General features: G+C 39.9%; 1 protein-coding gene across 6 annotated transcripts in view; it reads right to left on the bottom strand.

The window, feature by feature from the left end:
* TFAM (transcription factor A, mitochondrial) overlaps positions 1-12,803 on the bottom strand; it is a 93,355-nt gene extending 80,552 nt beyond the window's left edge. For 5 of the 6 annotated variants that reach the window (XR_011437229.1, XR_011437227.1, XR_011437235.1 and 2 more), the window contains exons 1-6: positions 12,289-12,665; positions 11,602-11,720; positions 10,264-10,334; positions 9,699-9,848; positions 5,935-6,030; positions 148-204 (exon numbers count right to left, since the gene is read on the bottom strand). Coding sequence is in view for 3 of the 6 variants with exons in the window: in XM_070262733.1 (XP_070118834.1) it covers positions 148-204; positions 5,935-6,030; positions 9,699-9,848; positions 10,264-10,334; positions 11,602-11,720; positions 12,289-12,389 (594 nt within the window). In the remaining 3 variants the exon portion in view is untranslated. Of the gene's footprint in view, positions 1-147; positions 205-5,934; positions 6,031-9,698; positions 9,849-10,263; positions 10,335-11,601; positions 11,721-12,288 lie in introns of all 6 variants that reach the window. The other variant, XM_001503382.5, reaches the window with a different exon arrangement.
* Positions 12,804-14,463: the final 1,660 nt, after the last annotated feature.

Here is a 14,463-nt window from a genome sequence, read left to right as displayed (position 1 = left end):
CTTCTAAGAATACGAAAATAATTTAAAAATACTTTAACTGTGTTATAAGTAATACAAGCTTGTTTTCACGTGAATCAAGCCTTGCCCTAATATATTCTCTCACAGATATTCTAACTAGATACTTGAGACTAAAACCATTCTACTTACTTGCTTTTGAGAACTAGAGAGATTTTTCCAGTTTTCATTTACAGTCTTCAGTTTTACCTGTAAAACAACATATGTTTAAATACCAGATATAGGGACTTCAGTGACTAAACAAAGATCTTTCTTTTTGTGAGGTAGAGTGGCCCTGAGCTAACATCTGTGCCAATCTTCCTCTATTTTGTATGTGAGAGTTGCCACAGCATGGCTTGATGAGCAGCACATGGGTCTGTGCCCGGTATCCAAACCAGCAGACCCCAGGTGGCCAAAGCAGAGCACATGAACTTAACCATTACGCCACTGGGCCAGCCCCAAGATCTTTTTATTATTCATTCCAACAAGAATCACAGGCAAAGCCTCATCAATTCTTAACATCTTTTCTTTCTAAATAAAAACTATTAAACTGTTAAAATGTACAAAAATAAATGGAATGAAGATATTTACCTTTTATTGAGATATAACTGATATATAACATTATATTAATTTCAAGTGTATAATATGATTCAATATTTGTATATATTGTGAAATGATCACCACAAGTCATTAAAATCCATCACCACACATAGTTACAAAACTTTTTCCTTTTTTTTTTTTGAGCAAGACTAGCCCTGACCTAACATCTGTATCCATCTTCCTCTAGTTTATATGTAGGACGCCTACCACAGCATGGCTTGCCAAGTAGTGCCATGTCTGCACCCGGGATCCAAACCGGCGAACCCTGGGCCGCCGAAGTGGAACGTGTGAACTTAACCACTGTGCCACCGTGCCAGCCCCCAATTTTTTCTTCTGATGAGAACTTTTAAGATCTATTCTTTTAGCAACTTTCAAATATGCAATACAACATTTGTAACTATAGAAACCATGTTGTACATTACATCCCCAGGACTTACTGACCACCTTCAACCATTTTGCCCACTCCCCACCTCTGGCAACCACCAATCTATTCTCTGTATCTGTGTTTGTTTTGATCATCCAGTATCTTTCTGTTTAACTTCTTTCACTTCGCATAATGCTCTCAAGCTCCATGCATGTTGTCACAAATGGCAAAATTTCCTTCCTTTTTTTTTGTGAGAAAGAGTGTTCCTGACCTAACATCTGTGCCAATTTTCCTCTATTTTGTACAGGGGATGCTGCCTCAACATGGCTTGATGAGTGGTGTGTAGTTCCGTGCCCAGGATCCATTCCCATGAACCCTGGGCCACAAGAGCAGAGCACATGAACTTAACCACTAGGCCACCAAGCTGGCTCCTTGATTTCCTTCTTTTATGGCTGAATATTCCAATGTATATAAATACCACATTTTTTTTATCCATTCATCCATCGATGGACACTTAGATTGCTTTCACGTCTTGGCTACTGTAAATAATGCTGCAATGAACATGGGAGTGCAGATATCTTTTCAACTTAGTGTTTTTGTTTTCTTTGGATAAATCCAGAAGTAGAATTGCTGGATTATACGGGAGTTCTATTTTTAATTTTTTGAGGAACCTCCATGCTATTTTCCACAATGGGCCACAGCAATGTACATTCCCATCAGTAGTGCACAAAAAGTTCCCTTTTCTCTGCATCTTTGCCAACACTTATTTCTTGTCTTTTAGATAACAGCCATTAGCCATTCTAACAAGTATAAGGTGGTATCTCATTGTGGTTGTGATTTGCATTTCCCTGATAATTAGTGATGTTGAGCACCTTTTCATGTACCTGTGAGCCATCTGTAGGTCTTCTTTGGAAAAACATCTATTCAGATCCTCTTCCCGTTTTTTATTCATATTGTTTTTGTCTATTGAATTGTATGAGTTCTTTGTATATTTTGAGTATTAACTCTTTATCAGATATATGATTTGCAAATATTTTCTCCCATTTGGTAGGCTGCCTTTTCATTTTATTGAGTTTCCTTTGCTGTGCAGATATTTATCTTTTTTGATTCAGAAATATTAATATTCAAGTATAACCTACATTCTGTCACAGACTAACTTCAAAGACTAAGAGTTTTTATTTCTTTCCTGTAGCTTAATATTTTCTTCTAAAACTTGTGCCAAAGTGTTTGGATATAGTCATAGGACGAATAAAAGACCAGTCCTTAATTCTTCTTAGCTGAATTTAATAACGTGACTTTGAAAAAGTCATACTACCTCCCTTAAGCGTGGTTCTTCATCAATAAAATTAAAGGGATGGAAGGATCTCACAGATGGAGGAGGAGCAGAGAGGAGTCAGCACACCTCATACAACCTGTGCTGCTGCTCCCAGACAGCAGAGACTGGAGGGAAAAATGAGTGGGCGGAGAATGAGGGGCAGAGGTGGAGATGGAGGGTAGACAGGGAGTCTGAGGGAGAGAGGGACACGTTCTGAAAAGTATTTGTTTAAAGCTAAGAGGAGATCATCATTGATTTTAAGAAGCAGAGTGAGAATAATGAACTTCATTGTTCTGATCAGAACTCTGATTAAATTTTATTTTCCTATCAAGAAAAACAGAGATACCAGATAGTATCTGAGACCACATAACCATTATGTTTTGAACATTTTAAACTAACCTTTATAAACACATCTAATATATTCAGGGACAGTTACTCACTAAATAACTGAACTGACTCTTAGCTTTGGAAGAAATTGCTTTAATGCTCTGAATTCTTTCATAACTGATCTTTTTGCTTATATTTAAGCCATTAAGTTTCATATTCACTGAGTTCAACAATAATTTATGAAGTTGCATGCATAAATAATCTCATCTTTGACCTAAATAAAATAATTCATTAAAAAAAATTAAAGGGACAGAAAGATGTTTGCTTTCGCTCCTTCCTAAAACTGTATTCGAGGCCTTCTACCATGTGAGGACACAGTAAGGAGGTGCCAGCTATGAACCAGGAAGGCCCTCACCATAGGCTACCATGATGGGGGCCTTGATCTTGGACTTCCCAACCTCCAGAACTGTTAGCAATAATTTCTGTTATTTAAAAAAAACCAACATTAAACAGAATTTTTTAAGGCATAAATCCACATGGACAAAGACAACAGGAGAAGGCACCATCAACACAAAATTGTGGAAGCTAAAAAGCAGAGAAATGGTAACTGACTGACCTAACCCAAGAAAGCTAATTCCCAAGCTGGCACTGGGGAAAGCCAAGAAAAGCAAACGGATTTACAATGCAGAATCCCCAAGTAGGTCACGAACTGGCAGCACCAGATAGGTATAAGATAGAGGTGAATGTCAGGCTAAAAACAGGAAGACTGATTGAAAGTCTGTTTAAAAAGAGTTTTTAAATCCCCACCATGGGTAGATTCAAGGACATTTATCATAGCAAAAGGGTAAAACAGAGTTAGTCTGTGGAGATGAGGTACAGTTGGGGGCAATGGTACCATTCTGAAAACCGGGAGATTAAGTGAAAATGTATGCAGTATCCTGAAAGAAAAGCAAATAGGCTAAGAGAAAACAATACAGAAAAGACAAGAAAATTAGAGAACCAGTTCAGAAGATGCTTAAACAAATAACAAGAGTTCTAGAGAGTCAGGACAAAGAAAAAAGAGAGGGAAGGTGAGAAAAAAGAAACCAAACCACATTCAAAGGACCAACAATCAAAAAGGCTTTATACTTCTCAAAACGCCATACAAGAAGCTACAAGAGAAAGAAGCAATATTTCGTTGTTGTTGTTGTTGAGAAGATTTGCCCTGAGCTAACATCTGTGCCAACCTTCCTCTATTTAGTATGTGGGTCACCACCATGGCATGGCCACCAACAAGTGGTGTAGGTCCACGCCCAGGAAGCAAACCTGTGCCGCTAAAGGGGGAGTGCACTGAACTTAACCATTATGCCACCGGGCTGGCCCCAATATTTTTAAAATTTTGGAAGAACATGATTTCTACCCTACAATTCTATACTCAGTCACACTACCAAACAAATGTAAGGATAGAGACATTTTTAGACATGCAAAAACTCAAAAAAACTAATCTCTTGCATACCCTTACTGGGGGAGATGCTATAACGGAATCAGTAAACCAAGAAAGACAACAACAGAAGAAGCAAAAGCACCACAAGGATGATGATGAAGGAGGATCCCAGGATGTCAGCTGTGCACCAGGTACAGAAGGCAACAACCAAACTGGAACAAATCAGAGGCTCCAGACTGAAACTAAGAGAATACCTAATGCACCTAAATGTACTGAAAACTGGTGAATACTGAAGAGTTTTGGGATGAATTGACATGACATAAAAAACTAAGCAAACAAAAAAAATAAGGCAATCAACTTCAGGGAAAGTTGCTAGTTTTCCAAGAAAGAAAAAAACAAACATAGCAAATGGCACAGCTCAGCTATGAACAGGGTTTACATAATCATAACAACATAAATAATTCTGATTTAACCAAAATTATGACTACTATATTGGGAGGTAGGGGGATGGAAATGTGAACAGTGGGATGAGAAAGAGTTAAATGTTCATCTTAGTGAGAACTAATGCCTAAAACATAGGTAATGCTTAAAATTGAAAAAAAAAATTAAGAAGTAACAATATAAGTATGTTATTTAGAGATATGGAGGTTGATAAATACCACAAGAATCAGCTAATACAGTAGAATGTATTTGCCTCTGGAGTAAGGAATGTGACAGGGCAGTGAAAACTGGTATCTTTCATAACAAGCCTTAGTTTGATTCTTTAAACTATGAGGATGTATAACCATTATTTTTTAAATGAATGAAAATGATATAGTCAAGTTAATTTTAATTTCTAGGGACAGCACCCAGCCATTAAGTTTCCCAGGTGATTCCAAGGTGCAGTCAGAATTGAGAACCACTAACTTAGGAGGATTTTCTTTCTAATAATCTTCTTATACTGATAAGAAAACCAAATCCAAGGTAAGTTAGTGACTGAGCAAATTCCAACTAAAAAATTAAATAGGCTTGCATTTCAGTAATGTAGGGCCATGGAAACTGAATTTAAAACACCAAAGGGAGTAAAGCAGTGAAAGCCAGGGAAGACTATGTTACATACACACACTATTTAATCATATGTTAAACAGGATTTGTAAAATGAACTACAGATCCAAATAACCCAAAGAGGCTGAGAGGCAAAAACCTTCATCTCAGATTGACAAGAACTAGAGATCTGAACATACACTTTTCTTACCATGTCATATTATAGAAGGAAAAATACAATTGCCAATTTGGAGCTTCTAAGAAATAAACAAAGGAAAGACTAAGTCACATTAGGAATGACAAGCTTTTTTTTCTTTTGACAAATTTGTATGATGACATTCACATATATAATCCATTCCCATGGCTGTAACCAAAATTTTATTAAAGGATATAACATGAAGCAGTAGGTTATACTCAAATCCTAGCACAAAATATTATAGCTCTAGTCCCATTCTTTCCCAGTGATTGCAAAACAGTTAAGAAGTGCTGGATAAGAAAAGTCTCCAGAACTTTAACACCTCTATAAACTTGAAAATTGTATACGTTTTTTAAAATTAAAAAAAGTTGACAACCTACAACATAACTGACAAACATTAATGTACAATTGAAACTTCACAAGATTGTAACCTATCAATAACTCAATAAAAAAAAAAAGTTGACAGTATATACATTGGCAACTACATACTCAAATTAATTGTGTGGTAAGAAACAAGATTCTTTTATAAAAGAGATACAAAAAGAGGGGCTTATTTATATATAGCACTTGTTTATAGTAACTTAATACTTTTCCTCACCATGTGACATACAGCACCCCTAAAATTTCCCGTCTAAATATTTTAAAAATTAAAATAAACAAAAACTTAAAAAACAAATGCAACTCTGTCTTACCTGTGATGGACCATCCTTAGCTTCCTGGAAGCATTCAGATATAAAAATGTTATAAGCTGAGCGAGGTCTTTTTGGTTTTCCAAGCATTGTTAACTCCTGAGTAATAAAAATAGAAGAGTTAGATACAGTTTTAACCTTTATGAGACTTAATTTTACCTAGAGAAACTTTATTCACTACATTCACTTATTCACTTTATTCACTATGCATTACAGAATGTTCCTTAAAGTGAAAGTTACGATTCTTATATTTAGCATGTGATTATTCCCTCTTGGGGTCAGAATTTTTTGATAACACTAACTTTTGAAAATTATAATAGATTTTACGAGTTATTTCCTTTAAATATTATTTTTGTGTTCTCCACAAACTAAAAAACTGAGCACAAATGTACAAAATCTTTTTTAAAAAGACAAAACAATCTCAGTTTCATCCTTACAGGACACTACCATCTCTTTAGCCAAATCACTACATGCCTCTACCACAACTCATGACCACTGGAGTATCTGTTTAATCATCCATCATTTCACTTCCTTCTCTGCATGTCTCTCAACCTTTAAACCTCAATACATGTGTTACTAGGTATCAAAAGGAGGGGAAGAAAAGACGGAAAAGAATACCCAGTATCCCTTGCTATATAAATTTAGAGTTCAGAGAATGAGGGATATTGAATTATCCTAACCTATTTAGTTTCTGAATTTGGATAGAGACTAGCACCTATACTTTATAAAATTATGTGGCTTTTAATGGCAATTTGATTATAGTCAGTAACAAACTCAACTTTTATTCATAAGTAAAAGGAGGGCTCCTCTGATTTACATCTAGAGACCACTTCCTTCTTTTGAACCTTTCAGTCATTAAACTACTGTAGACTCCAGACACTTTACAACTTCACTATTTTCCCTTCTTTTTCTTTTCTCTCTCTTTTTTTTTTTTAAGATTCATTTTTCCTTTTTCTCCCCAGAGCCTCCCCGGTACATAGTTTTGTATTTTTAGTTGTAGGTCCTTCTAGTTGTGGCATGTGGGATGCCCCCTCAGCGTGGCTTGATGAGTGGTGCCAGGATTCGAACTGGTGAAACCCTAGGCTGCCGAAGCAGAGCCTGTGAACTTAACCACTCAGCCACATGGCCGGCCCGTCCCCTTCTGTTTCTAGAACTACTGCTAGGGATTTCTCTCTTAGGTACTTCATTTTCAACTTCTTGATTCCCACATTTCTCACCTGATCTCTAACTAGTTGGTACCGGGAATCTTTAATGGGAAGAAAAATTCCGACAGGGAGTGAGAATGGAAGTCAGGGAAAAAACTCTCAGGCTGCAGGTTTCCGGTTCTACAGATAAGAAGCTTGGGAGTCACCACTCCATCCTAACAAGAGTATAAAGCTGAAGAGACTGAAAAATCAACAACTCTTCTTAGATTCGTAAGAGAGAAGAGGACACAGGGCAAACTGTTCCCCCAAAATTGGAGAGACACACAGGTGAACATATGGAGCCGGGGCTTACTGGAGCAGAGACTCAGGAGTGGAAAGCACTGCAGGAACCGGTGCCAGGGCAGGAAAATCCAAACTGTAATTAAGGAATTGCTGGAGGCTCCATGTGGACAACTCTGGGAGTTTAAAAAATCCCAAGGGACCCACTCATACTAGGGCGCTCACAATATTGTGAGATTTACCTCCAGGAGCTCAACCAGATTGCCACAGTAAATGTTGAGAAAAATCTCCTGCTTCCCGAAGCGGGAGAGGAAAAGGAACCATTTTGAAATGTCTGAGCACTCTATTATTCTTAAAAAGCCTGCCCTCAGGGGGAACTGTTAACCAGAGCCTAATCTGCTACAGTATTATCAGAGCCTAACTGACCTGAGTGAAGGGAAATACCCAACTCCACCCACTCTAGACATCCTGTCTCACCTCAGGGGGAAAGAAGAAACTGAGAAACGCTTGTGAAGTTCACACACCAAAGCACAGGCTCCCTAAAAGTCTGGGACCTAATCATAGGACTATAGAATGCTTCCCTTGCTCCCACACCTCACCACCACACTACTAAGTGCTATTTACAGCAGTTCCTTTTACCTAGTACATTATCTCTAGCTATTAAGAAAAAATTCCAAGGCACACTTAAACACAAAAAACATAATTTGAAGACAAAGCAAGCATCAGAACCAGACATGGCAGGAATGTGGGATTATCAGACGAGGAATTTAAAACAAATATGATTAACATGCTAAGGGCTCTAGTCACCATGCACGAACAGATGGGCAATGTAAGCAGAGATGGACATCCTAAGAAAGAACCAAAAAGAAATGTGAGAGATCAAAAACCCTATAACAAAAATCAAGAATGCCTTTGATGGGCTTATAGGTAGACTAGATAAGGCTGAGGAAAGAATCTCTGAGCTAGAGGACATATTAATAGAATCCTTGAAAACTCAAAAGCAAAGAGAACAAAGACTTGAAAAAAAAAGAATATCCAAGGACTATGGGACAACTACCATAAGTTTAATGAACACATAATGAGAACACCAGGAGGAGAGAGAAAAGAACAGAAGTATTTGAAAACGGAAACCCCTTATATCTGCCAATTCCCATTTCTGGTCCTCCACTCTTAGCACTGGCTGGGTGCACTGAGGAGGAAGGGAGAGCAAGCTTTAGTACTCACCTCGCCAAATACTACCCCGTGCAGAGACTGTATTTCTCACTCTTAGTATCTTTTCTGGCTCACTTTTACTAATTGGATCAGCAGCCTTAGATTACCAACATTGTCTTGAAACTAGGTGAGTCCTCAACCCTAGGGCTAGGAGGGTTTAAGACATCAGGGGCAGGGAAAGATATCTTGGCAACTCACATTAAAGGCTGGAATCTGCTTTTTCAGAGAAATAGCTTTAACTCTGATGACCATTTTCTATAGTGTATGTACTGGACCAGTAAGCTGACCATCTCACACCTAATACTGGTTCTACAAAAAATAGTCTCACTTTACGGGGCTGGCCCCGTGGCCGAGCGGTTAAGTTTGCGCGCTCCACTGCAGGCGGCCCAGTGTTTCGTTGGTTCGAATCCTGGGCGCGGACATGACACTGCTCGTCGAACCACACTGAGGCAGCGTCCCACATGCCACAACTAGAAGAACCCACAACAAAGAATATACAACTATGTACCGGGGGGCTTTGGGGAGAAAAAGGAAAAAATAAAATCTTTAAAAAAAAAAAAAAAAAAAAAATAGTCTCACTTCCCAACAATGGAATTTACGGGATTAATTCCTTAAGCTGGGAACTATAAAATCTGAACCATGTGGAGTTTTTAATGAGGAAAAGTAGGATTTCCCCCTAAAGGGACTTCTTATTTGATAAGATACAATAGGCACTTTTCCTTGATGTGTTAATGAATTCAGTCTATTCAGCAATATTCAGAATGAAACTCACCATTACCTATATAACCATTCAAATCAGTAGGTTATCCTAGACAAGATCCAGAAGCAAAAGTTCTTGCTATTCTTGATTTGGCTGTCTCATAATTCTGTTCCCACAGCCTTCATGCCAGTCCTAACTACATGCCTTAAATTCGGATACATCTGAAAGTAGCAACAAGGGTTTCCAAGATAGACTCGACAGCAAGCGGTCCTAGTGGCAGAAGAGAGCTACCCCATTTTTTCCTAACTGGAGTGCACCTGATGACATTCTACCACATAGACACAATAAAAATAAGAGAAAACTACCAATACTCATAGTTACATAAATTTCAGTTCTTTGCCAAAGGAAAAGAATATTTCAATGATACTCACTCTCTTTTTTATTAATGCTTTCTTTTTTAAACGTTTTTGTGTGATTTCTTTTTCCAAAGATACCATCTGACTTGGAGTTAGCTGTTCTTGAAGTCTGTTTATCTCTTCTTTGTATGCCTGCCAGTCTGCCCTGTAAGCATCTTCATATATCTATAAATAAAAAACCCAAATAAAAAGTCAATAAACTGTTGCTGGCAAATTATACACAGCACATCTGCCGGGGAAAAATAAGTGTATGACTTCGGATAAAGACAGACTAAACCACCAAGTGGAAATGTGCTCTGAGATCACACTTATATGGATTAAAACATGTATTTTTCATATACATGCTAACCAAGGTGAGAGTCTAGCAATTAGCTTTCAATTTCAAATTGCTGCCAATCCTTCATCACCACCCCCACACATCCATATTCTCATCATTTATGTGGATCAGAAGGTATGAAGTTCCTTTGTACATAATGGATGTTTAAAAAAACCTCTGGGTCATCTGGTCCCTTAAAGGCCATGACAATTGCTCTTAACCACAGAATAACTGGTCAGCATTGTTGAAAATCTATATGCTTACTTTTTTCTCTGAATCAGGAAGTTCCCTCCATACCTGGGCGATTTTTTTAATTAGTTCTGAGTTTTTCGCATCTATAAATTAGAATAAAATGAAAAAAGATGTCACAATTTTATGTCTAAGGATTAATTTCTAAAAACTTCCAGGAAAGCATTATCCATTAGCTCTAAAAGTTAAGTTTTATTAGACACTTCTCTACCACACACAACTTAATACAAAGGTTCAGCTTTTCTTTAACCAACCAATTTAAATATAATACTATTTAATACTTTATCCAACATTGTTAAAGTCTGTTATCTAATAATTAAGGAATATATCACATACGATCAAAATGGTCCTCAGAAACTGATTACTAGTTTAAGAAGTAGGGTAATCAATTTATTCAAGTCTTTTACTTCACATTACAATCAAAACATTTTTTTCAAGTCTTTCAGGAATTATTAGTTCATAAAACCTAACAACAAAATATAATCTGGATTCATATAACACCACTTTATATTTCAATTACAGAAATACCATTTGCAAACAAACTATTCTAAAATCAATTCACTATTCCCCATTTTTTCCTTCATCTTAACTGGAATGAGAGGGTGTAAATGATTTAACAAATCACTTGTTAGTTTCAACTCCTACATTTTAGAAGATGTGAGTACTTAAGCATGCCTCTTACACCAACTCTTTATAATGTGAGAATTTTTATTATAGCTCATTTGATTTCCACAAGTGCCCTGTGATTACTGCATGTGAAAGGCCTTTAGAAATCATAAGCAAAGGTTAGCTATTGTTAATTTAGTTATTATCTTTACACTATAACCACAAATGAAGGCCCCACAGCCTTTCTAGGGAGGCAACAAACATCCTACCTGGAAAACTTTCTTCAGGAACCCAAGACAAGAACTAATTTTCAGTGAAAAAGCTCTCGAAATTAACAGTAATTTGTATAGAGCTTTACAGTTTACAGAACACTTCCAGAGAAGTTATTTCTTTGCAACTTCATTAACAATTCCCTGAGGCAGAAGGAGCTAAGCAAGAGATTAAAGGACTCTTCAGTGGTCCTCTAAGGCAATGGCAACTAGACCAAAATTCAAGTTTTCCATCCTCTTCCCCGGGGGCTTTTCACTCTACATGCTGCTATTTCTAAAATACCTTTCATCAGTTCCCAATTATATTTAACGCATTTCTATTTGGTAAAAAATATGTCATAACTCCTATTTCACAGCCCATCAAACCGAATGGTTAGGTTTCTGCAGTCACTGGATGCTTTTGTAGTGCAAATCAAGTTAACTGCTTAGTGGCCTCTTTGTTACATCAGAATAGAGTACAAGCCCCAAAACTCCTTACCTGGGTTCTGAGCTCTAAATATGGGTAGCTGTTCTTTAGAAAATCGAACGTATGAAGTCATAGGCTTCTTTGGATAACTACCCAAGGCGGACGAAAACCACCTCGGCATATACGCAAAACTACATAGAAATAAGAAGAAAGTAACCAACGTCAAATATTTAAGTGCCAATATTTATACGCATATGAATACAGACTCTCAAATAACATGTCATCAAGATACTATCTAGCATCCGGCACCTCCGACAAGAAAGCTAGTGACATTTAAAATCCTGTGCTAAGCAGAGGGAAGAGCCTCAAAACTGAGTCTCAAAACCCTCACCTCCTAGGAAGGGCAGAGGGGCGGAAAGCACCTACAGTCCAGCTCCCGGGCCCCGCCTCCTGAACACCTAGATGATGGCGGGAGACTTTTGGCGCGACTTCGCAGAGGACGCTGAACGTGTGCTCCAAGGCTGGACAGCTGGGAGGAAGGGGGAAGGCGGAGGATGGCCGGAAGCAAGGGGGGGGTACTCCGGGAGGAAGGCCTGGACTCAAAGCCATCATCCCCTCAGCAAGGTCGAGGTCTGAGTCAGAAGGCCAAGGTGGCCCTCACCTCCTAGAAGGGACAGAAAGTGGGGGAAAGCGTCCACAGCCCGACCCCAGCGCGTCCTGAGCCCCGCCGCCCGGTGAAGCGCAGGCGAGCGGTCCTACCTGAAGGGAGAGCGCAGCCGACTTCCACAGCTCGCGCACAGGTCCGCTCCGGACTTGCTTAGGCCGCTCAGCACGCCCCACACGCCCCGGAGAAGCGCCATTGCACGCGCCGACAAGGCGGTGACCGGGCCACCTCGTAGAGCCCCCTTGCACAACAGAGCAACCCCAACCCAGACAACTTGAACCCGCGTGCGACCCTCCTGATTTTGCTATCATGCCCGCCACTGGCGAGGCACTATGGGAAATCGGATAATACCCGGCTGGTAGATAGGGGGCGGGGCAAGGCAGAATTGGCGCAGGCGTCGTAGTGGCCTCCCCGGTGGGCGGGACTGCGGAGAAGGAGGAGGAGCTCCGGGGCGGGGAAGGGAATCCGCGACCCAGCTCGGCTGCGGAAGGTCCTGGCCCTGCCGGGGGCGCTGCTGAGCCGCGTCTGCCCCCGGCCGCCACCCTCCGCTGTTGGTTCCTCTCTTGGGCCGGGAGGCTGGTGGAGACGCGGCGGCGGCCTCACCCCGACTGGACACTGGCTGGCGTCCGCCTGTGACGGCCGGAAGGGCCGGTGCGTAACAGACAGTTCACCTCCAGGACACGGGCTAGCGGTGCGGCCCGCGCTGCTCTGAGGTCAGGCAGGCGGGGGCTGCAAGCCTGGCAGAGCCCTCCGTTCAAGCCGGAGCTGGAGCTGAGTCCAAAACTGCTGCCGAGGGCGGAGGGCGGGGGGGGGGGAGGGGGGCGTATTTTCAAACCTAAAAACGCAGTTTTCCGGGCATTGCCGCAGAGCCTGATTCAGTATGTCTGTGTGGGGCCCATGAATCTGCGTTTTAAGTTCCTCAAGGTTTAAGTTCTAATGCCAGTGGTCATAGGAGCACGTTTAAAGCAATACTGACCGAGACCATGGTCCCATCCACTGCCACTATCGCTGACCCCAGTCTTCAAGGCTGACATCCAACCCTGCTTAATCCGTGGGGAGGAGTCTTTGGCTAGCTAGTTGTCCGGCGACTCGAGTTCTAGCACCAGCATTAAGGTTAACCCTCTTGATCCGGGAATGTCGCATCCCCTCTCTGGGATTCACTTTCCCACACTGCAGATGAGGATGTTGCACCAGATCAGAGTTTTCCCAACCAAAGCTCTGAGAACGCGTGACAAGTACGCCTTGAGATATTGATTGACGTGCTGTACAACCATTTTCTGTGTAGAAATGGCGTGAAAAAGATTGGGAAGACCCAAACTAAAGATACGTAAGGCCCTTTCAGCTTTTTCACTCCAGTTATTGCAAAGATAGGCACCTCCTGAGACAGCCTTCCTCTGGTGGATAGCTGTGATTGTTAGAAAAGCCTTAGCGGTGTAAAACCTATTGAGATGAGTCCAGGGTCTTTCTGTAGCTTGGAAACATTGGCCCTTTGGTGCCACCGAGGACAAAGCCCACTTCCTCTTTTAAGTGGTAAGCAACTATCACCACTTCCCTTTTCATAGACTCTCAGGATTGAAAGGGACCTTCTAGGTGATCTGTTCAAACCTCCCATCTTGTCATGGAAGAAACAGGGTTTCTTTTTTTCCTGAATGCATACTATGTACGAAGCCCCAAACATGGATGAAAGACACACCATTCCTCCTACCCCCTGGAAAGTGTAGTGGCAGAGGCAAAGAAATAAACAATTACAATACAGTGCCAAGATAGAGGTAAGGATAGCATAGAATTCCTTATAATTAGATTTTAGCTGACTTCTGAAATAATTTGTTTTCTCTATATTTTTCTACACTGTTTTTGTTCCTTCAAATTTTTGATATACAAAATTAAATTCTTTTGGATATTTAAAAAATCTTTTTGTTGTTTTAAAGTGTCATTTTGATAAATCTTGCTATAAAGCTCTTATAAATCAGATCAATAACATTGGTTTTCATCAGATACCAATATTTCTTAAAACTTGTTTACATTGCAGTGATTTTATTCCAAATGTAGTATTTACAAAGAAAATATAATTCTATCTACTTAACCTGTCTTAGAACAGAAAGGCAAGTTTTCCTTTATATTTACTTTATAAAACATGGAGATTTACCATAGCCTTTCCCAGGGTTCTGTCCCTTTGTTTTAAAAGTTCATCTACTCCCATGACTTCACCTATCAGTTATAGTCTCCTGATTCCTATATGTCATGTTAAATCTAGACTTTTCCTTTTAGTC

The sequence above is a fragment of the Equus caballus genome, chromosome 1 (assembly GCF_041296265.1).
Source record: "Equus caballus isolate H_3958 breed thoroughbred chromosome 1, TB-T2T, whole genome shotgun sequence".
Classification (NCBI taxonomy): Eukaryota; Metazoa; Chordata; class Mammalia; order Perissodactyla; family Equidae; genus Equus; species Equus caballus.
Note: the sequence above shows the minus strand (reverse complement) of the source record. Positions and strands in the feature narration are given on the sequence as shown.